General features: G+C 38.8%; 1 protein-coding gene across 1 annotated transcript; it reads right to left on the reverse strand.

The window, feature by feature from the left end:
• Window positions 1-123: 123 nt before the first annotated feature.
• Window positions 124-21,549, reverse strand: mtrex (Mtr4 exosome RNA helicase). Its single transcript, XM_053340158.1, has 27 exons — window positions 21,439-21,549; window positions 20,955-21,089; window positions 19,308-19,374; window positions 19,022-19,084; window positions 18,773-18,885; window positions 17,948-18,122; window positions 17,736-17,826; window positions 17,504-17,628; window positions 17,190-17,288; window positions 16,848-16,968; window positions 16,629-16,760; window positions 12,314-12,393; window positions 11,686-11,796; window positions 10,845-10,946; window positions 9,171-9,296; window positions 8,423-8,573; window positions 8,054-8,226; window positions 7,899-7,967; window positions 7,695-7,820; window positions 7,490-7,600; window positions 7,174-7,362; window positions 4,750-4,913; window positions 4,516-4,621; window positions 2,735-2,791; window positions 2,487-2,649; window positions 728-832; window positions 124-513 (listed from the first exon to the last, which is right to left on the reverse strand). The coding sequence occupies exons 1-27, from the start codon at window positions 21,537-21,539 to the stop codon at window positions 461-463; spliced, it is 3,108 nt and encodes a 1,035-aa protein (XP_053196133.1). The 5' UTR covers window positions 21,540-21,549; the 3' UTR covers window positions 124-460.
• Between the last annotated feature and the right edge of the window lie 63 nt (window positions 21,550-21,612).

Genomic DNA, 21,612 nt, shown 5'->3' on the forward strand with positions numbered 1-21,612 from the left:
CACATAGATGCATTCACCTACACGCCCAAGAAAAAAACAAGTGTTCTTACGTAATCAAGACATTCAGGCTCATTCAGTTATAAAATTAAACTGGCTCTGACGTCAAACAGCATAAGGCGGGCAATCCAACCCTCGTGGCAGCAGTAAATCCAGGATCTCTCCATCAATAAAAGATCTCAACGTTAGAGTCCAGGTAAGGTGTGATAAAAAAAAAAACTGCTCAGAAAAATGATCTGAGGGATGAATAAATAATCTTTCCATTGAGAAAGTTTTAACCGACCTACAAAGACAAATAATTCTGCGAATTGGCAGCACACTATTTAACCAGTGTGACCAACGTGACTCAAACATATAGACCAGAGGGTTAGAGATCTGTAGCAGGTTAATCATAAACAAAAAGGTCAAACTAAATGAATCCTGCGGTAGCAACGGCCCACCATGTTGCACAGATGTATGATCATTATAGGTAGAGACTGGCAGCAAAGACGATGTCTCTCTTGATCTTCGTTATTCCTGCAGAGAGACAAATGAAACTGAATTAATTGAAGTTTACAGAGATGTAAACAGCTGTTTCATTAGTATGTCATCCAGTCAGTAAGGAAAAATGCACTTACAACCTTTGGGATGATGATTATGTTTAATAAGATGGGTGGATTGTGTCTTTAAAGTTGTGGAGCACAGATTTGTGTCAGAAGTGCATTTATAACAGCACTACAAGGTTTCCTACCTTCAGCAAACTTGTTCTCCAGTTCAGTATTGCCTATGGCCTTGGCTGCAGAGCACATTTGTCTCAGTACCTCCTCCAGACGGCGCATGCAGCGGATGATGCTCCCTGCGGAGACAAAGCCACACAGTGTTCAGTGTGTTTAACATTGAACAATAACAGCTGATTTTACCACCACAGTCTAAAATGAATTCATACATAGTTCAAAGTGCAATGGGAGGACACAGAGATCTTGGGGGATGTTTTAAGTTTGAAGCCTTGGATTGACGTCAGTATCATCAATAGTGTTGCTGCAGAATGTAACAGCTCATTTATTATTCTCTTCAATCATCTTTTAAAAAAAATAAAAATAAAAAAAACAACAACTTACTGGATCTGTTTAAACTCTATTTTATGGATCGGGAATTTTCACAATTTCTCAACAATTTCCAAAACGTTTCCAGGAAATGACTGTGTAGTTTGGAAGTAATTATAAGCAAAATAGAGACAGAGTTCAATTGATAAACTGCCAATTAATTGCTAAGGTAACAGAGTATTTTGGTCTGTGCACAGCAGGTCAGCTGAGGATGAAGAAATGGAAATTTGTCATCAAGGAAGCACATTTACTTTTTTTTCTTAATTAGTAAGAAATTATATTCTCTCTACAGGAAACTTTCTATTAAAATATGAACAAATTACAAATCTGTAAAATAAAGCATTTAATTCATAGCCAAGTATCCAATTGAATGGAAATACAAGAAAACATAAGATGTCAAAACACACACACAATTTCTTCAGAAATCTCTTAATTCTTTCCCGTTTTCCAACACACACAAAACCACATCTAATACTGCCTTGGTGTCTTAACTCTGCGTTACTTCCTTACTATGCTGACGTCCAACATTTCACAGCTGAGGTCGTCGTTGGCAGTCAGAGACAGAAAGTATGAGGGGAATGATAGAACTGGCTTCTAACAATAAATCAATCAGGCAGCCTCTCTCAGCCTCATAGTGGCAGCTGACCGTGTTTGATCCAAGAAATCAAAGGTGAAATGGATTTTTAACAGTAGGGGAAGTAAAGAGGTGAATTTTTGTTTAGGCTTGCCACACATTTTCAGCCAAGTCATGGACTTATTGTGAAAACCTAAATAGATGTAATGCCCAGTAATGCAGTTATGATGTAACAGAAGAAGGTAATGAGGAAGATGCAAAAGAAAAAACACTGGTTCAGTTTTATCATGCTTTTTTGTGATTTCATGTTACTTTTATACTGTTATGATGTTGGATGTCTTTGTTAAAGCATAACAAAACTTGAGGTGAGCGTTGGAAGAATGCCACCCCTACTTCTTCATTGTGATGGCATCAGTGTTTGTACATTAGAAACAGCCGTTCATTCTGCAACAAGATTGTTTCAAGAGTTGTTCACATTGTCCACTCTCGTATTTCGGATCAGATTTGGGCTTGATATTGTATGGCTGTATATGAAAAGTTTTGATTTCGAATAAAGAATGAGAAAAAAAAAAAGAAATGTGGCTCCTTCTGTTTGTTAATGTAGCCAGAGCTGCAGGAGGTCGGTTGAAGGGCAGCTTCCATAAGCTAACCAATCAGAACAGAGTGGGCTCATTAAAGGGGGTCTTCAAAGAGACTTTTAATGGCTGAACAGAGGGGCTGCATGAAGGGTCAGTATAACTAAAGTGTAAATCATGCAAAGATATCCAGACTATAAAAATAGACCTGGAAATGTGCATAATACGTCCCGTCCCGTATTCATGTCAGTGGCTCACCTTCAAAGACGTCAGTCATCTTGCAGATCTGAGCAAATGTGGCTCCATTAGCCCAGGCGTACACCACATCCATCAGGTGAGGCTTAAACTGGTTTAGATATGTCTCCTCGTCCACCTCCAGCTTGGCGTCTGCAGACACCTTCGCGATACGCTTGGCACACTCCTGAACACAAAAACAACCGTATTCATATTTCCACCAAATTCAAACAACTGCAGATACAAATTAGGATTGTTCCGTATTGTCTCACCTGCATTTGTCTCAAGGGTGCAGCGAGTTGTTCAGTCAGTTTTGGCATCTCACTGGCCTGGAAGGCAAAATGACAGCGTTAATCGTTGTCATAGCAAATTTCAAACATTTGTTCTGTAAATAATATTCCGAGCCCTGAAGGAAAATAGGTTGTAACTATAAGCTACGGGCACGTTTGTGAAGAAACGGATCAAATCTCCTCCCTAACATAACAGAATATATTTAATGCTATAACTCAGGAATGAGGCTACTGCTTTCTGACATTCAAACATTCCATCCTGCTCTTCTTTGGTAACTAAACAACTATTCATTTTATTACTTCAATATGATTTAACAACACCTGACTGCCTGTTACCTTTTGTTACAACTACTCTTAAAGGAATAGTTTCATCTTTTGGGAAATGTTTTAATTCTAATTAGTTATTTTAAATTGTCTAATTCTCTTTCAATACCAGTCTCATATTTACCTGTTAGATACACTTCAGCAGTATTTTTTTTTTTAAACGAGTCTACAGTTAACCATCGCATGGTAGTGACTACCTTGACATTACACATCTCTGGGTATTGTTTGAAATATTTGTGCTGGTACTTTGATGTTTCTACTTTTTCCATTTAACGAATATCACAATTGTAAACTATGAAATGCTGTATAATCACAAGCTTTTTTATTTATTTTTTTTATATTTTATTTCAACCATACTAATATTCTGATTAGGTATTTGGTGCTAACCTCAGTATTTGACAGGTTTTGAAAGCCAGAAACAAGAAATATCGCCTTGTGAGTCAAACTGCATTTTACGTCGGTGTCTGTCTAGTCATAATATTTGTGTGAAGACTTTGGAGGAATTTAATAAAGGGATTAAAATGGATCAAGTGTATTTTGTGGTGAAAAGGAAGTTATCACTATGTTGACATGTATGATTCCAGTGAATAATTCATTCCTGGCTCTTCACTCATCACAGGATCGTTTTCCCAGCTGCAGTGGTAAGCAGATCTCCTTAGTCAAGTGTATTTGGGAAACTATTCTTTTTGTTGTTGTCTAGCTTGTTATTTATTGTCTTTCGCCTATCTTCAACTTTTGTTTTCTTATTCCGCTGTGTCTATGAGTGTGTGAGTTTATTGAGAGAAACAAAAAACAAGAGTCAAGTTCCTTGTAAGTGTTCACATGCTTGGCCAGTAAAGCCCATTCTAATATAACTCAAAGCTGTGGCAGTAGAAAATGCTTAGGATATGGATGTTGCTGGAAAGAATCTACAAATTCTTTCTCATGTCAGAATGGGGGGTGGTTCAGAAACATACAGATTGAATGAGTGAGTTAGCAGCAGGTGCTCTTTAATGACAGGCAACAGCTGTGCACACACACGTAGGTCCTATATTGGTATGCGGACACGACAGCCACTTGTCATCATTCCCTCTCCGATTCCCTCTCATTTGAGTGAGACACAGAAGAGAGGAAGACGAATACAATGGCAGCCAAGTTTCAGTTTGGATACAAATGTGTTAAGTTCAGAGGATGAGCCGATGTGGAGCCAAAGAAAAGGTTTGTCGAACCATCTGACACTGGATTGCTTCATTAGGCAAAGACAAACACATGTCAGCCTCAGGTTTCTGTTTTGGTTGCAGCGCACGGGGGAGAGGCCAAGAATGCAATTAAAGCTCAGATGTGTGGGAATGAGAATCAACTGCTTATCTTAATGGGGAGGGAAAGACTTTATATTTGTTTACGCAGAGAATTAGAGGAATTATGTGCGTTTGTGTGCGCGAGCGTGAATTTATTCGTACGTTTTCCTGAAAGACGAAGCAGGACAGCAGGGCGGTGGCTTGTTCAACCGTCAGATCGTTGAAGAGGCCATTGAACACCATCTCGGTCAACAGGAGCTCATCGGCACTGGAAAGAAAGAATAGACATTTATTAAATAATCGTACGCAATTTGCTACATCAATACTTTCTCTTATAGCCTTAAACTAGTGTCAGTTGTCAGTAAGTTGCTGGGTGTGTGCTCCGACCCTCCCTACCTGCTGATTTCACAGGCGACCCTGCCTTTCATCTCGATGACGTCGGAGGGACTGGCGAAGCCGAGACGCCGCAGAACTCTTTTCCTGCACTTCAGCTTGTCCATCTGCAGGACGGTCCGAGCTTTCTTCAGCTCTCGCTTGGCTGTTCGAACATCTGCAGCAATCTAAAAGCACAAATATTATAATTTATTTCAATCCTGGGTGTCCTGGAGAGGCTCAAGAAGAAGAAAAGGCCTTTTTAACTACTAAATGCACTGTGAAAACAACCAGCTGTGTTACACTCACATGAGCTAGTCTCAAACACTGTCACAGTGATGAAGTAGAATATTTGTGGTTGACTGCCAACGGTTGTTAATCTGCCTGCTTATCTGTCCTTAACGAGGCCCGTTATTGACCTCAGCCTTTACCCCTGATCGTTACAACACACCTCAGAGCCACAGGCACAAAGAGAGATTGCAACAGCACCGTTTTTACTGAAGCAAAAAAAGAGCTGTGTATTTTTCCCCCCCAACAAGTGGCTGCATGAGAGATACTGAGAATCACTATCACAAAGTTTAGACTTGTATTCTAAGAAGTGAATGCTTAAAAAACATCCAATAGCACAGAAACCATAAAAAAAGTGTTCCAATTAATGCTGTTCGAACTTTAGTCTACATTGCATCACCATAGTGTAGACTTTAGCAGCCAATGGTGTGTTTTTGTGAGCTGTGACTTAATGTGCTACCTGCTTTGCTAAACAAATAAAGTACTTTGAGTATTATAAAAAGGAGAAGTGGAAGTCAGCTGTAGAAACAAGACAAGGATTAACTGAAGGATTGGAGAGATGTTAATAGAAGAGCAGGTTAATCTTAAAGCTCTTACTTTGCCAGTCAAACAGAAAGTAATCCAGTTTAGACTGTATGGTATACCCTATCATTTAAAACACACACACACACACACACGACCACAAACAGATGTAAATGTTTATCTAAATTGTCAAACATGATCTGGTTTGTGTTTCTTCCCCATCACAATGTAATTTTAACTGCACCAATAGTAGGTTATGTTTTACTGAACTTAACAGTCTGACAGAATTTTTCTGTATAACACATAGACGTTAGAGGTGTGTGTGTAATTTATTATATTTTATTATAAGTGAAGTTCATGACCGTGCCGTTTGATATTGATAAGAGGAGATAAGGTGTGAGAACTTGGTGTGATTCAGTGTGAGTGTGTGCCATTCAGTCAGTGGGGGAAGATTAATATTGTATCTTTAAAAAGGAAAAATGTGCTTCACAAAGCTAAACACAACTGGGCAAATTAGATCTGGGCTGAACCAAAGCTATGTACTTATTTTGAATTCAAATATGACTATTTGTGTGGGATTTGTGTGGGACTGTTCTGAGTTTTAACAGGAAATACACTTGACTGTTGGATGACTGTATTCAATTTATTTTCTTACTTTCTCCTTTTATTCTGTACTGCTCCCAGTTAAGCTGTGCATTTATTTCACCCTGTTTACTCTCTTTACTTTCAGTGCTTTTGCTAAATGTGATCTTGAGCCATTTTTATTGCTTAAAAAAAAAAAAAAGTACTGATATTTTTACGTTTTACTTCTTTTCATTCATGAATCTGCAAATCAGCAGATGCATTTTTCAGGACATATGTGTAGCAGGCCTGCTGAAAAAGGCTTGCTCCATTAAGAGTGTACTGATGAGACCATATTGGCCAGCGTGGAGCATTTAATGACTTTGCTTATGCAGTTACACAGGCACACAGAGCAAGACTGACACTGTGAATCCAGACAAGTGTTGAATCGAGGGTAACTGGACTTGGCTGAAGATACTTGAGGACATTTGGCCTCTCATCCAACGCTTAATCAGTTCTAACTGACTGGTGGTGAGTTCTAGGTATTTAAACCCTGTTGGGTCATTATTAAGGTCATTGATACCACTTGTTGAAAACAAGTGGGTTGTGTTAAATAAGGTCAAACTATGAAACCTTTGTTTCTCGGTAACTGCAGTGCAATTGTGCTGCTGCCTTGCAATAAAATGCCAAAAGATGATACAGATACCTGGTAAAGAAAATAAATAATCGTATAATGAGTCCTTATTCATGATTTTTTTCTGCCTGGCTCCGTGTGATCTGATCAAGAGGCTTTTGGTTATCTGACCTACAGTATAATAGAGCGTGAGGCCCTGTAGGAACAACATGACTGCTTTCTTCCTGTCTTTGTCTGTACGAGTATATTAAGCCACAGCCAATCAGGTAAAGACAATTGAAGGTCAGTGATTTGTAGCTTTCAAAAAGGGAACTGATGTATAGGAAAGATAAAAGCAGTTAATAGTAACAAAAGCATCTCTACTCTGTAGTTCCGTGGCTTGACATTTAGCAATGTTTCATATGGTCTGACACAACCTAAAATACAAATATGTGGTTTCTCACCAGAGCTTTCTTCTCACAGAGAGAATAGACCGATTCCAAATTGGGGTCACTATGCAGTGGATGGGAGTACATGCGGTGCTCAAAGGCCTCCACCTTCTGAATAACTTTCTTCAGTGCAGGGTCTTTGATGCCCATGTCATCTACAGGGTCGAGCAGTGGAACGCCATCTGGGAAACGCTTCTGCACCTCCTGAGGCATGACAAAACGGTTGGAGGGAAAGAAAAGAAATTAAAATGATATACAGGAGGTTTTGAATCTGATTGTTTATCTGCACTAGGTTCAACATTCCCCATTTCAAGATGGCTGAGTTTTGTACCTGTATAGACTTGAGCATGAGCTGTCTGTTGTCATAGGGCCTCAGGTCTTTGGGGATGTAAAGACGAACTGAGCTGATCGAAGTCAGGAGATGGAGCATCACTGGGACCACCTGGACAAAAAAATAAAATAAATAAATAAATCACTGTCCCCCTGACAACAGACACAAGGTCATATTTGTGTTTGTAATCTGCACTTTCACATACCTGCATCTCTCCAGTCTCTCCCGGAGCAGCGGGTTTAGCAGCCTCAGTCGCTGCATCTTTCACACTCTCTTTACTACAGTGGACCAAGACCTCCACCACGTACAGTGGCTCTAAATCTGTGCTGGTCTAAAAAAGGAAATGGATGTTGGTCACAGTCACATGAAAATGGCTTTACATACATGTGACAATGTGACTCCGACTTACCTTCACATTAGACTTCTTGCAAAAGTTTACAACAACTCCCCAGCCAAAGTCAGCATCTTCACTTTTTACCTGTGCAATAACAACAAAGAGACATGAAAAAATTGTAAAAATGTATAAATATTGTCCTTAGAGTATAACTGTGGGTGAAGCCCTACCTTGACAAGTCGCCCAGGCTGCAGGAAGGGCAAGCAGTATTTGGGTTTATGGACAAACTCTTGTATCTCTTTGCCCAGTTTGGCCAGCTGCTGTCTGATTTTAAAGTAAGTGACCACGCCTTCTTCATTAGGAATCTCAATGGTGTGGTACTGCTCCTCCAGCTTCTTAATTTCTGCACAGAAAATCAACAATATGATTAAAATGCAACCTAGAATTGGGCAACAAAATTGGCATTGGTTTTTCTGTTTAACATGATTTATCTTCAATAGCCTACAATGTACGCTAATCAAGTATGCATGTATGTGTATGTTATTATCTCATCCAGCACTGGAGTGTGAACTATTACATATGGGGAAAAACACACTTACTCTCTACGACACCAGGCAAAGCCCTGTAATGTTGGAACTGGTAGAAAGACTTTTCCAGCATGTACTCTGGGTTGATTTCCTCCACACGCAGCAGGTTGAGCACCATGTTGTAGGTCAGGTGGAAAGCACTGTTCAAAGGGTCTGCTGAGCCCTGCACAACAAAAAACAAACAACAACAAAACAAAGTCATTAAAAAGAAACATAATTGATGATTAATGTGTGTGTTTTTTAAAGCATTACTAATATTTTACAAGGATGCCAAAAAATAAATATATAATGAATTCAGTCTGAAGTCACTTCCAAGAAATAAAAGACTTAATGAGATTTTGTAATCACAACCTCTGAACCTCCAGAACCACAGATATGTGTTTGACATCTTTATCCAAGACGCTCTAGGAGTTAAGCGCCGCAACAGTGCCAACAAACAGTTTTACATTAACAAAACCTCCTTCAAAAGTTATGCAGCCACATATTTATAGCAGTTATAAATGTGTCAAATCAAAGACACAAGAGTCTCTGGCCACAATTTAACAACAAACAGGCTTTGATGGCCTGACGATCCATACAGAGAGCTACTTAGAAGTCACTTCTGACGATTTTTAGTCAATCGTTCAAAGAGATTCTCAGCAAGGCAGCAATGAAATATGTTTCATTGATAAGAACTGAAGAGGTCTGTATAGATGTGATGGAAGACTAGTAGCTGTATTTGGCAAAGTAAAAAGCTTCATAACTCCTGTATTCACGGTACCTTGAGTAGCTGTTTGCCCACAGCTGGACTCATCTTTTCGTCCACCATGAAGATAACGATTCCCCTATCGTCCATTCCTCTCCTCCCAGCACGCCCAGACATCTGGATGTACTCACCTGAAGTTATCTAGATCATGTCAAAACACACATCACATTAAGAACAAAGAAATGTGTTAGTGACTGCTTTATACAGCTGTAACATTTGGTTTACTTCTTGTTGTGACAAATACTGAAAAAGAAATGGCAAATTCTACTACTTAGAAAAGAAGGCAGGCAGAGTAGTCAGAATAAATGTTAGAGAACATATTTGAAGTATTTCTACAATCAGTGCTCAGCAAGTATTGAATTTGTAACAGAATTCTAGATGATGTAACCATCTCAAGAGGAAGAGACAACCAGCTTTTCACAAGTCTCTGAGGAATATTCTCTGTACTGCACATGTCTGTGATTAAGCTTGTTATCTACTGGTCTTTGAGTAATAAAAATGCAAAACGCAAAATTAAAAAAAAAAAAAAAAAAGCAGATAAGATTTGTGTGTCGAAATGATCTGATCTTCATTTCAGGCATGCCATGAGATCAGGACTTGATTTGAAACACAGTGTGTTTCAGGAATGAAAGTTGTGTGTATTTAAGTGTGTGAGTGCCTGCGTGGAGCTTTGGCACTATCAAAGGCACCAGATGTTCCTGATGAACCTCTTGGAGGGCAGTTTTCTTCCCTTTCGTATTCTCTTAAAGCCTTTGTGTGTGTGCGTGTGTGTGTGTGCGTGTGTGAGAGGGAGAGAGCAAGCGAGCTGAAAATCCATGTGTATGAAGTGAAGATGAAGGGAGCTTCTAAGTGAAGCAGCACCACGCACAGCCCCCAGCTCTTATAAACAATACGTGGCTGTTTATGTGGCGATGTGAGCTGCAGCACTTTAAGACCTTATAAAGGCCTCAGAGCAAAACACAGTGTGACAACCACAGTGCACACAGGGCAGCGTTGTTCTTTTAAAGAGATAGCACTGTTAATTAATTTAGTGAAGGTACAGTAACAGGATGATTAGCTTCATGTGGCTCTATTACTGGATGTTTATGGGCTTTGTAGCATTCCCTCATAGGGCAGGAAAATTTTCCAAAGGAATCTGCCTAGTTTACATAAACGACATGATTTTGGGTTCAGCTCCCTACTTAAGTGTGTCAACAGCCACCGCTGTCAGAATTGCAGTTCCAAAACATAACATTTGGATTTGCATGTAATGTAGGAGAAGGGAACCAATCCAGTGCTGCTACTGACAGAATTTCTCCTCTGCTGGATATTAAAGTTGCAATACACAACATTCAGCCACTAGATGTCGCACTATAGCACTAGCATCTCAGACCAAAAGAAATGTGCGTTTAGTTTACTCAAAGTTGGATGAAAAAAAGGCAACTCACGAAACTCAGATCAAACAATAGAATTAGGCCTATTTCTTGCCTCAAATGTATTCAGAAACATATTTAAGTGTACTGTTTAGCTGTAATTTGTCAAGGTTTCTGACGCAGCTACCATCTTGAAAACTGGCGCAGAGGACACGAACGGACCCACATGCTGTAAGATGGACCCATGGCCGGACTGGCAAACATGACAATGTTGTATGTGTGTGTATGTATGTGTGTGTGTGTGTGTGTGTGTGTGTGTGTGTGTGTGTGTTCTTACAAAGCGGTGATTCTTGCCATCAAACTTGCGGGCACTCGTGAAGAGCACAGTGCGAGCAGGCATGTTGATGCCCATGGCGAATGTCTCTGTGGCAAACAGAGCCTGGGATGAGAATAAAAAGGCAGGGTTAAGACAAATTCATTTCAACCTTATGACACTGTAACTGTTGGTCTAAACAAATGCCAAAATGCATTTTGTTTGTCTTGGAGTGCTAATAAATAAGTTTAATGTATTTTGTTCTTCATAAAACATCTGAGAAGGCAATGAAAAAAAAAAAAAGTATTTAGATACTGCATTGTTAAAAGGTGTTTGCTTGCTAGCAGTTTTCTTTCTTACTGACCTCAACTACTGATCAGTGGACTGGCCTGAAATTGGCACTGAAAAAGTACATTGAGTATCAGGGCACTTCCATGTGTGTGCAAGAGATATTAAAGTAATCAGGGACATGCTCATAAAAACTGCTCCATAGCGCAGAGAGTGATCAAAAACATTACAAGGTACCTCTGATTATTCTCGTGCATTTCAGCAGAAACTGCCTGGACAGAACCAATCAATTTTCAATGGTCCCTTTTATCTTTTGTTCTGTTAGATTTCATTGTTGTAAATGTATGTGTTTTTATGTAACTAAGCTATTATGCACTGCCATTTTGTCCAGGTCTCTCTTGTAAAATACATCATGTATTTACAGGAGATTTTCTGGTTTATTTATATTGTCACTATGTGACAACATTTCTTGAACATCATTTAAAAATTAAGCCATTGCAGTAACTCTGCAGAGTGGAATAAGTCAGATTAGATTTGGTGTGTTCTGATGAGCATCTCGATGCAAAGAGAGTCGCACCTTGAGCAAACCCTCAGAGAAAAGGATCTCTATAGTCTCTTTCAGGATGGGCAGTAGGCCTCCATGATGGATTCCTATCCCCCTCTTCAACAGCGGCAGCACATGCTCCACCTGAGGAATACAAAGAGTGTTGTTAACAGATTACTATTTGTAGTATTTGTTTACGAAGGTTTAGTGACAGTGTAAGCTCGCCAGTTTATAAATTCACAGCTGAAACACCACAGAGGCAGAAAATGGAAAAGTATCTGACCCTCATAGTGGAAAAGTGTGATCTATGGTTGGCTTTGCTGTTACTCGTGCTGTAGCGGTCTACCCACTAACTACTATTACCTCAACATGGCTGGTTTTCATAGTGTGACTCAACACAGCGGGGTAGAACAACAGGGGCTCAGTGTTTCAGGCCGTGTTGACATTATGTGTGTTGCTATTTACATCACAGCTGCTTAACTGTCTTCAGTTAATAGAAAGTGATTGTGAAGGATATAGTGAGGCTGTTTTTTTGTCCCCTCTCACTATTACAATTTGGCAGCCGTGGGTTCAAACACAGGAGTAAGAACATCTTGAATGGTTGTCAAAATATCACACCAGTTGTGAGGAAGCAAGAGTGTGAGAGTTCAGCTCTCCTCACCTGGGGAAGCTTCTTGTCTTCGTCGGACAGACAGTCCACAGCGTTGTTGAACACTTCCTCCACCAGGCGTTTCTCATCATCTGGAATAAACAAATCCGGTCATTCTTAACAACAACTTCTTATAGCTGTTTAGAAAGTGTTGTGAAAATCAGCACAAAGTCATTTCTCACATCTTGAACCTGCATGTCCTAACAACTCAACAATGTTTCAAATATAATAATGTTTCTCAGAATGTGTGGTTAATCCAGGACACCAGTAAGAGAGTTTTTTCTTTTTTAGGAAATGGCTTACAGGAAAACTTTTACCACCCAGGGACTGAACAAATGATGCTGCTTATTTGCTTCAAGTCTGTGCTAACGCTGTTGCAGATCTGATTGTGTTTCTTGTCAAAAATATTTACAAATATTCATATTGTTCAATTGACAGTTTTTGTTTTAATTCATAAATTTAAATCACTCTGACTGAAGTGAGATTTTATTGCCAAAACATTGTCTGGAAAATGTTTGTGAATTGAACTGTGCCATTGCCAACAACTATTGTCTTATTGTAGTAATTGAATTACATTGTTTTGTTGCCGGTTAACTATCTCTGTCCATCTCTGGCCGTGTGGAAACTTAGTCACAGGTCTGATTTTATTCATGAGACCATTCTCGGAAACTGTCCGGTCTCTTGTGCCCGGATTAGTCAGAGTCTTGGAGTTCCACAAAGTCTGAGGCCCAGCATGTATTCTTTAATAACAAATGACTTTAGCGTCAGTGGGACCTTGTATTATACTTTAATAACAAAGCATTACCACGGACAAACACGCATGCATTTTCAGGCCAATATAAAATACATCCCAAGTCCAAGCTAACTCCATGGCTCAAATCCATAACATCAATTTCATATCATGCATGCAAAAATTTACTCACACAGAACAGATTTTTAAGATTTCCAATAAATGTAATACTTAAGTTGTGGCAAATGTACTAATCAAGACTAAAGCTCCATTTGTGGCCCCTAGTGGCTGAAAAGGTCATTACATCCTGGACTATGAAAGCACACTAACATATATAGAGCTTTGCCAGTAATGGGTCAAAAATTCATAAGTTTGTCCAAAGAACGGAGCTCCAGAAATGACCCAAGAGAGTCTCTGAAATACAAACCATTCGCACTTAGGAGCAAGAATGTTCTCAGTAGCGCTGGGAAATATATTGATTTTATATCAATATCGTGATATGAGACTAGATATCGTCTTAGAATTTAATATCATGATACGGCAAAAATGTTTTTCCTGGTTTTAAAGGCTGCATTACAATAAAATGATGTAATTTTATGAACTTACCAGACTGTTTTAGCTGTTCTATTATTTGTCTTTGACCCACTTGGTCATTATATCCAAATTACTGATGATTATTTATCAAGAATCTCATTGTGTAATTATTTTGTGAAAGCACAAATAGTCATTCCTACAATATTGTTGTGATACCGATTTCAAGTATTTGGTCAAAAATATTGTGATATTTTATTTTATCTATATCGCACAGCCCTAGTTCTCAGTTAATTATATGACAACCTGCCCATTAGCTTTTCTTAAGTACAACTGGAGGATTTGTCCTGATAGTCGAGCTTTTTATTTTCTTTGTCTATTTCTATTTTTCTTTACTTTGTTTTACTTTCTTTTTTTTTTTAAATTGCATGTTTTAATGTTTCCAACTTTTATAATTTGGTTTTATTTATTTATCTTTATGCTTCCTATCGTTACTGTTAAATGTTTGTTTTTATGTAAAGCATATTGAGTTGCCCCTGGGTATGAATTGTGCTATATAAAGCTGCCTTGCCTGATGATGGCAGCAAGATCAGATGGTCGCCTAAGACATTACGATTCATCTTCAGAGGACCATGAATATCCACAGCAAACTTCATGGAAACTTGTTTAGTAATTTCTCAGATACTTTGTCAAAGACTTCAGTGTTGGTCATGTGGAAATTTTGACCTAATGGTGGACTTCTTAGGGGGAGGGTGGGGTCAAAAAATGTCATGTAAAAATCATCCCATGCTTGAGATCAGGAATATCCAGACTTGATCTACCTCTGCCATTAGTGGATAAAAAACATCTATAATGCAGCAGTATAACAACACAACACTGTCCACCTTTTAGTCTTTGCATGTACTAGTTTATACTTTTTAAAAATGTATCTTTTGGTCATTGCAGTTCTGAACTCGGTCAGTTGATTTGTGAGTCAGCACCAGCCGGTCCCCTGACTCCAACACAGCTCTGCCAGTCCACTAACACTGCCCAGAAATTGTGTGTCACAGCACAAAGCAGGGAGAGAAGGGAGGGGGGTGTGTGTGATTTCTTTAGTGAACCAAAAAATAAGAGAGACTGAGAAAAAGATAAGGATGGAAAGAAGGCACAAACTCAGGAAGGTAGAAGTGAGGGAATGGAGTAGTGGGAGAGATGGAGGGAGGGAGGGAGGGGGTGGACAGAGGCTGGTAAGAGAGAAACCAGAAGAGCCACGTTGCTCCCTCTCCTCATCATATCCCAACCCACACACACATACACACGCACGCACACACACACACGCACACACACGCACACACAAAAACAGAGGAACTCTGCACTACCGACAACCTGCCAAAAAACACAATCTGCCTTCAAGTGTTTACTAGAGAGAAAAGAGAGAATTGGACCCTGTGAGTTTGTTAATGACAGACATGTCTTGGTAGGTGAAGCGGAGTCAAAAAAGAGTGTTAAGCTTTTTATACAGTGCAAAGAGTAACAGAGAGGATTTCACAACTGAAGCTCGTGCTGCACTTTAGTGTTGAACCATGGCAGATTCAAATCAATTATCTCAGCTGTCATTTTAGTCATGAAAGCTTCAGATTTGTTTAAACTACTAATAAAAATGTCACTGGAATAATTTTTGTACAAATTTTCAATTAACTGAAAATGTCTTTAATCAAATGAAATGATTTGAATGTTGTGGATACCATCTGTCTCATGTTGATAGGAAAATCTAATTTGTTCCAGAAAATTCTCAAAACACATGAAACAGTGTTGGGAATGAGAGATTATCTTTGGCAGAATTGATCTTCCTGTTTTGGGTTTTTTTTTTGCAATATTGATGAAGAAATTGACAGTGTTGACAGACAAAAGGCTTCAGTGTTGGACGAGTTCAATATCAAAACAAACCTCTTTATGAGAGTGTCTGCAGGGTAAACAAACCGAGATCAGGGAGGAAAATGTTTCCCGAAGTAAGACTTCATGTTTTATTTCATTAAAAAAAAAAAGCCTGAAGTTGGTGGATGTGATCCAAACCCAATTTGCTGGATTATCTCCCATCATGCAGAGATTTGTCCTCATGAAGCAACTTCACTTATCCACTGGACCAAACAGCAGGACCAGCTGTGTACGCACGATAAGCCATATTCATGGTTTCACTCAGTCGGGAGGATTCATTCATCGTTGCTTGCCAACAGTTCAGCATTTTGGTGAGGAGTTTCGCTTGCCTAATTTCAACTCCCTCCCCAACTCTCTGCAATTTTTCACAGAAATGTGTTTATTTTGGAATTTCTGTAAGAATCTGCTCACCAATTCCAAGAATATCCTCACTTCTCAGTACGCTAATAGAGTGAACTTTAAACCTGATAGGCAACACATTCGGTGAAAATACAGCTAATAATTAAGTAGTTTACTTTTAGCTGATAAAACTTAGATTATGTGATTATGACATTTGATCACTGATAGCTGGCCTGAATAAGCAGGAAGGATTTTACACAGTTGGAATAACCATCTTTCCAGAATGGAAAATATCATGAGATTATGAAGCTCACAATAAGATGGCTATAAATCAAAGTTGCCAGCACAACTCTGGATTGTCACATCTGGAAAACATTTTAATCCTCATCATAGCCAAATAATCACCAGAATTTTACGCTTTGTAAACACAAAAATCAATGATCTATATATCATGTTGAATCTGTTTTACACACAATTTGACATGAAAGGGTTTTCACACCAAAAGGAAAATGGATTAGCAACCTCATGTCCAGAACACATCACCTGCCATCGATCTACTGTTTCAAGTGTCTGCAGTGATCCTTTCACTTTGCATGCATCTCACAAAGCCACCATTACTATTGTGTGTACCTGCTCAAGCTGAACAAGTGCTTGCAACAGTATTGTAAAGTGCACACAATGTCAGTCGTGCTTGACTGCTTTTAATTATTCTCTTTGCTGAATTGCCTCATGTTGCATAATTCTGTTGAGTGAAGTATGAAAAATAACTACATACAAATGTGATAAAACTACAGCTGCAAACATAGAACATACCCCCATTGAAGTCCAGTTTAGCCACCTGCAGAGCGTAGGCCTCGCACTCTTTCTTGCTGAAGCTGAAAATGATGACAGGCTGGAAGTTCCTCTCCATGATCATCTTCACTATCTTGAACACACTGGATGGACCTAAAGAGACCACCACATGTGCGTCTGAGTACACAAACACAAATCCTGATGTATATGAATGAATTTAAAACAAAGTGACACGCTCACCTCTAGTTCCTCCTTTTCGTCCTCTAGGGTCCCATTTGCCGCCTCCACTGCTGCTCCCAGAATCCCCGGCGTCTCGCAGCACCTGCATAGCTGTATTGAAATTGTCCTCTCTGAAGTCTCCCTGAAGAAATGCACAACACACATACACAGATGTTATGTATCATGTACTGTACATCACATTAAGACTGATAGCAATGGGTGTATCCAAAATAAGAAGACAGGGACTGTGTTATATTAAGTTGATATTCGACCACACATGTAATCAGTTTCTAATTTTTACTATCAAACTCTCTCCTATAACTCTGACAGACCCCTGCAAGTACAGTCTATTGGTGTCCTTACATTCTCATCAACCACCAGGTGGAGTCCATCGCCCCCTGCAGGGAAGATGTAGTGTTGCAGTGGAGTTGGACGGTAGTCTGTGTAGACTACATGGCATGGCTACAGGAGACATGAGACAGTAACATTTCATTAATCATGCAAAATAAAAAGGACAATAAAACACAACGACATGTTATCACAATCCCCTGATGTGACCAGACAGCCACAGACACAGACAGCCCTCTCACTTTACATACAAGAGCAGGGAGAAAGTTACTTAACTCTTACGATTATAATATAGATCAATAACACTCATACTACAAAAGAAGGCCCACCTGCTTGTGTAGGTGGCAAATCCACTCTGCAAATTGTCTGGCATTGGGGATGGTGGCCGACAGGAAGACGTAATGCACATTGTCAGGAAGAAGAATGATGGTCTCCTCCCAAACCACACCACGCTCTGAAATACACAGAAAATAAAAGGAGATGTCACTAACTATCCTACAAACAGCAGTTGGGCATGGGATGATCAATAGTGTGTTTGTGTTGTTTGCGTTCTTCACGCACCTGAATCTCTCATATAATGGATCTCATCAAAGACGACCCAAGCCACTTCCCTCATAATCTCAGAGCCTCGGTACAGCATGCTCCTCAGGATCTAGGAGGAGAGCAGTTCATCATGTCAGAACAACCCCTCAGCTCTGTCTCTACTCCCCAGCTGCATGGCAATCGATATATCTAATACGGTGTTCACTTTTTCAGAAACAACTGTGACTCACCTCTGTTGTCATGACGAGACAGGAGGCTGTGGGGTTGATGGTGACGTCTCCAGTCATCAGTCCCACATCCTGGAACTCTTCGTACATCTCTCTGTACTTCTGGTTGGAGAGGGCTTTGATGGGGCTGGTAAAGATCACTCTCTGCTTCTCTCTGAGGGCCAGAGCAATGGCATATCTACAAGGAAAGAGTAAACCCGATTAGATCACAAATCTGACATTACAACAGTTAATGAAATCAAACAAAGTAAGTCAGAAAAAGAATTAATCCAATGTTTCACCTTATAGATAATATGGATTGCATTTTTATTTAGCTTTAGATACCTCTAGTTGTCTGGGAGCACAGCTCTCCGAAATACATACATGGAACAAAACAATCACAAACTGTTGACCAAAACCATAACTATAATAAAGTCACAATAGTTTTATGCTTGCATGAGATAAACCAGTCAAGTACTTTGATCTTTCTAACAGTAATTACAAGCAGGATAGTGTCACTTATAAGTAAAACATTGGCAAAAAGTACAACTTCGCTGCAACCAAAACTCAATGCAAAACAATGCAGACACAACAGCAGCAGATCCACTAATGCAAATAGTCCAAGCTAGTAAATTTAGCAATTCATTAGTTATATTCACATAATAGAATATTTGCTGTAGACTGGATTTAACTGCTTTGGTCTCTCATGTGTACAAAACAAAAGTACTCTACACAAAATTCAAAAGTACAGTAAGCAATAACATTTTCACACACAGTTGTCACAAAAGAAAACCAAAGGGAAAAATAACACCAGAAATGTGTGATGCCATGCTTATTAATGATACTCACTCAGCACAGACAGTCTTGCCAGCAGATGTGTGTGCAGACACAAGCACGGACTGGTTGTTGTCAATACATAAGATGGCCTCGCGCTGGAAAGGGTCAAGAATAAAAGGATATTCCTGCAAGACAAACAACATTTATGAAAACAAAGGAAAATTCCTTCATGAATAATACTAGTTCTGCTATCTAACTATCAATACACAGTCTTAAAGGATTAATAACACACAAATACTGTTCTCTAAAGGCTCAGCATACCTTGGCTGCTTTTCCCACTCGTGCTTTCAGGGGTTTGTATTCATCACTAGAAGGCAGAGCAACCTGTTTAGGGAAGACCACATTTTGAAACATTAAAAGGTTGACATTCATAATCAGAGAAAATAGACACGTGACAAATTAAAGGAAACACTTGAATAAATTAGTGAAGAAACAGAGTAATGACACACAGGGCACAAGAGGTCACTTACTGGTTTGGTACACAAATTATGTGAATTGTGTGAATCTATGTGTCAATTTAGATGTTATGTCATATTTCTTTCTTTACCTCGTGGGAGCATCCTTCAACAGTCTCAACTTGTTCCACCTTCACTTGGGGCATAAATTCTGCAAGACTGGAACAGATCAAACACAGAAATTTCAAATATTTGGTATTTTCTACAGAATCTCAAGCCAATATTGCACCTGTGAGAGACAACACTCAATGTCATTGATTTGAATGACAGATGAATAAACAACTATTTGATACAGTTTCAACTAATACTGAATATTGTGTTTTGTAACATTTATGAAGATAGGATTTATATCAGGACTGTTGTATTAGACTGTATTTTTTCCAGTTGTGGAGGGAGTACTTGGATCCTTTACTTGATTATATGTAGCAATACGTAGCAATAGAAGTTTTGTATTAAAAATTTCACTTCAGAAAAAGTATTATCTGCAAATATGTACACTTATCAAAGTATTCAAAGTAATAGTACAGTAATTATAGTACAGTTTCAGTGAGTTATACTATTGGATTATAATTAGAAATCCATCCTTGTGTAAGCAGCATTCAAGTTGGACAATAAATTTAGCTACTTTACATACTGCTGGGCGTTTCATCTATAATAATATACCCCAACCGGTCGAGGCAGATGGCCGCCCACTTTGAGCCTGGTTCTGCCTGAGGTTTATTCCTGTTAAAAGGTTTTTCTTGCCACTGTCGCCAATTGCTTGCTAATGTGAGAATGTTGGGCCTCTTTACAATGAAAACCTGAAGAGTACGGTTTAGAACCTGCTCAATGTGTAAAGTGCCTTGAGATGACTTTGTTGTGATTTGGCGCTATACAAATAAAGATTGATAAGGTAACAACAATTATAGCAATATCATAAACAGAATAGAATATAATTTGTTAATAAGTCATTTTGCATGTAAAACCTGTAACTAGCAATCAAAGCACTAGTAATATTGTAAAACATACAATATTTCCCACTGAAATAGGGCACTTTAATCTGTGCAATAAGAATATAACCTCTGGTATATTACTACTCAATACTAATTTTACTCTTGTAATTAATGTCACAATTATCTTTATTACATATTTTTACTATTATTGTTCTTATTGTTTTTGTACTTATTATTTATTGATCTTTATTCTTTTCTTATTGCTGCTCTTATGTTCTATTTTGCTCCACTGCTGCTGTGACAATGCAAATTTCCCCATTGTGGGACTAATAAAGGAATATCTTATAAGTATAAAGTAGCATGAATTGAAATATTGAAGTAAAAGTAAGCCAAAATTGTACTTATGTACAGTACAATACTTAAGTAAATGCACTTATTTAGCTACTTTCCACTATGATTGAGTGTACTTGAACTGACAGTAGTTATGACAGCACCTAAACACTCTGCACAGACCTGCACAATATTACAAGACAGGTTCATCATTTTTCAAGTCTGTCTTAAAACAACAGACTACTGTTATTAAAACATCATATAAATGAAGGTGGATGGGACCATACAGTCATTTTGTCCAAAATAGCATTTAAAAGCTTCTCTGAAGCTTACATGAAGGTGCAAAAGTCTTATAAAACTCATAACAAGTGTATATCTGCACACATTTTTACAGTATTTTTAAGATTAAATTCCCTTGTTTTGGGTTTACCAGACAGTGTTTCAAGGTTCATTTGGAGAAGATGTGCTTCAACTTACTTGAGTTCATTAGCAGACACAGCTTCGTGTCGTGGTTTCTTGCTGAACACCACCTCTTCTCCACCGTCGCTATCTGCCTCCCTCTTGGCTTTTGGAGATGGACCAGCCTCGGTGCCATTTTTACCAATAGGTTTACTGGAAAAATTATTTAAAAACAAACAACACAAGCAGACACATGAGTTAGCTGCTGTTAGCCGGATGTATCTGAATGCACACAGTAGAGATTAGCTCAAATTTGACTTGTTTACTTTAAACTTTTTTCTATTTAATATATTACATAAAAACACATTGAAATTCATTTATCTGCACTTTTAGACATTTCAACTGACGTCTCCTAAACGAGTTAATGGTTACTTAATCTCGCTAACGTTAGTTGACGTTAACTGTCAGGCACGAGCACACACGTTATGCTACGTTCAGGTTCCCTCTTAAATTTCAAAACCCAAAAAAACGTTACTACACGAAAAAAACAACAATAATTTACCCAATTTCTGCAGTCAGTGAGGCAGGTATTTTTTTGCTTGTGGTACTTTGTTGTTCCTCGTCAAACACGCTGAACAAACCGTCTCCAAAGGCGTCCGCCATGATTGTTGGGGGCACACACTTCCCACAATACAACACGAGGTTTCTGCCCCGGTATTACTTCCTGTACGGCAGC

Source organism: Scomber japonicus, chromosome 19 (genome assembly GCF_027409825.1).
Source record: "Scomber japonicus isolate fScoJap1 chromosome 19, fScoJap1.pri, whole genome shotgun sequence".
Lineage (NCBI taxonomy): Eukaryota > Metazoa > Chordata > Actinopteri > Scombriformes > Scombridae > Scomber > Scomber japonicus.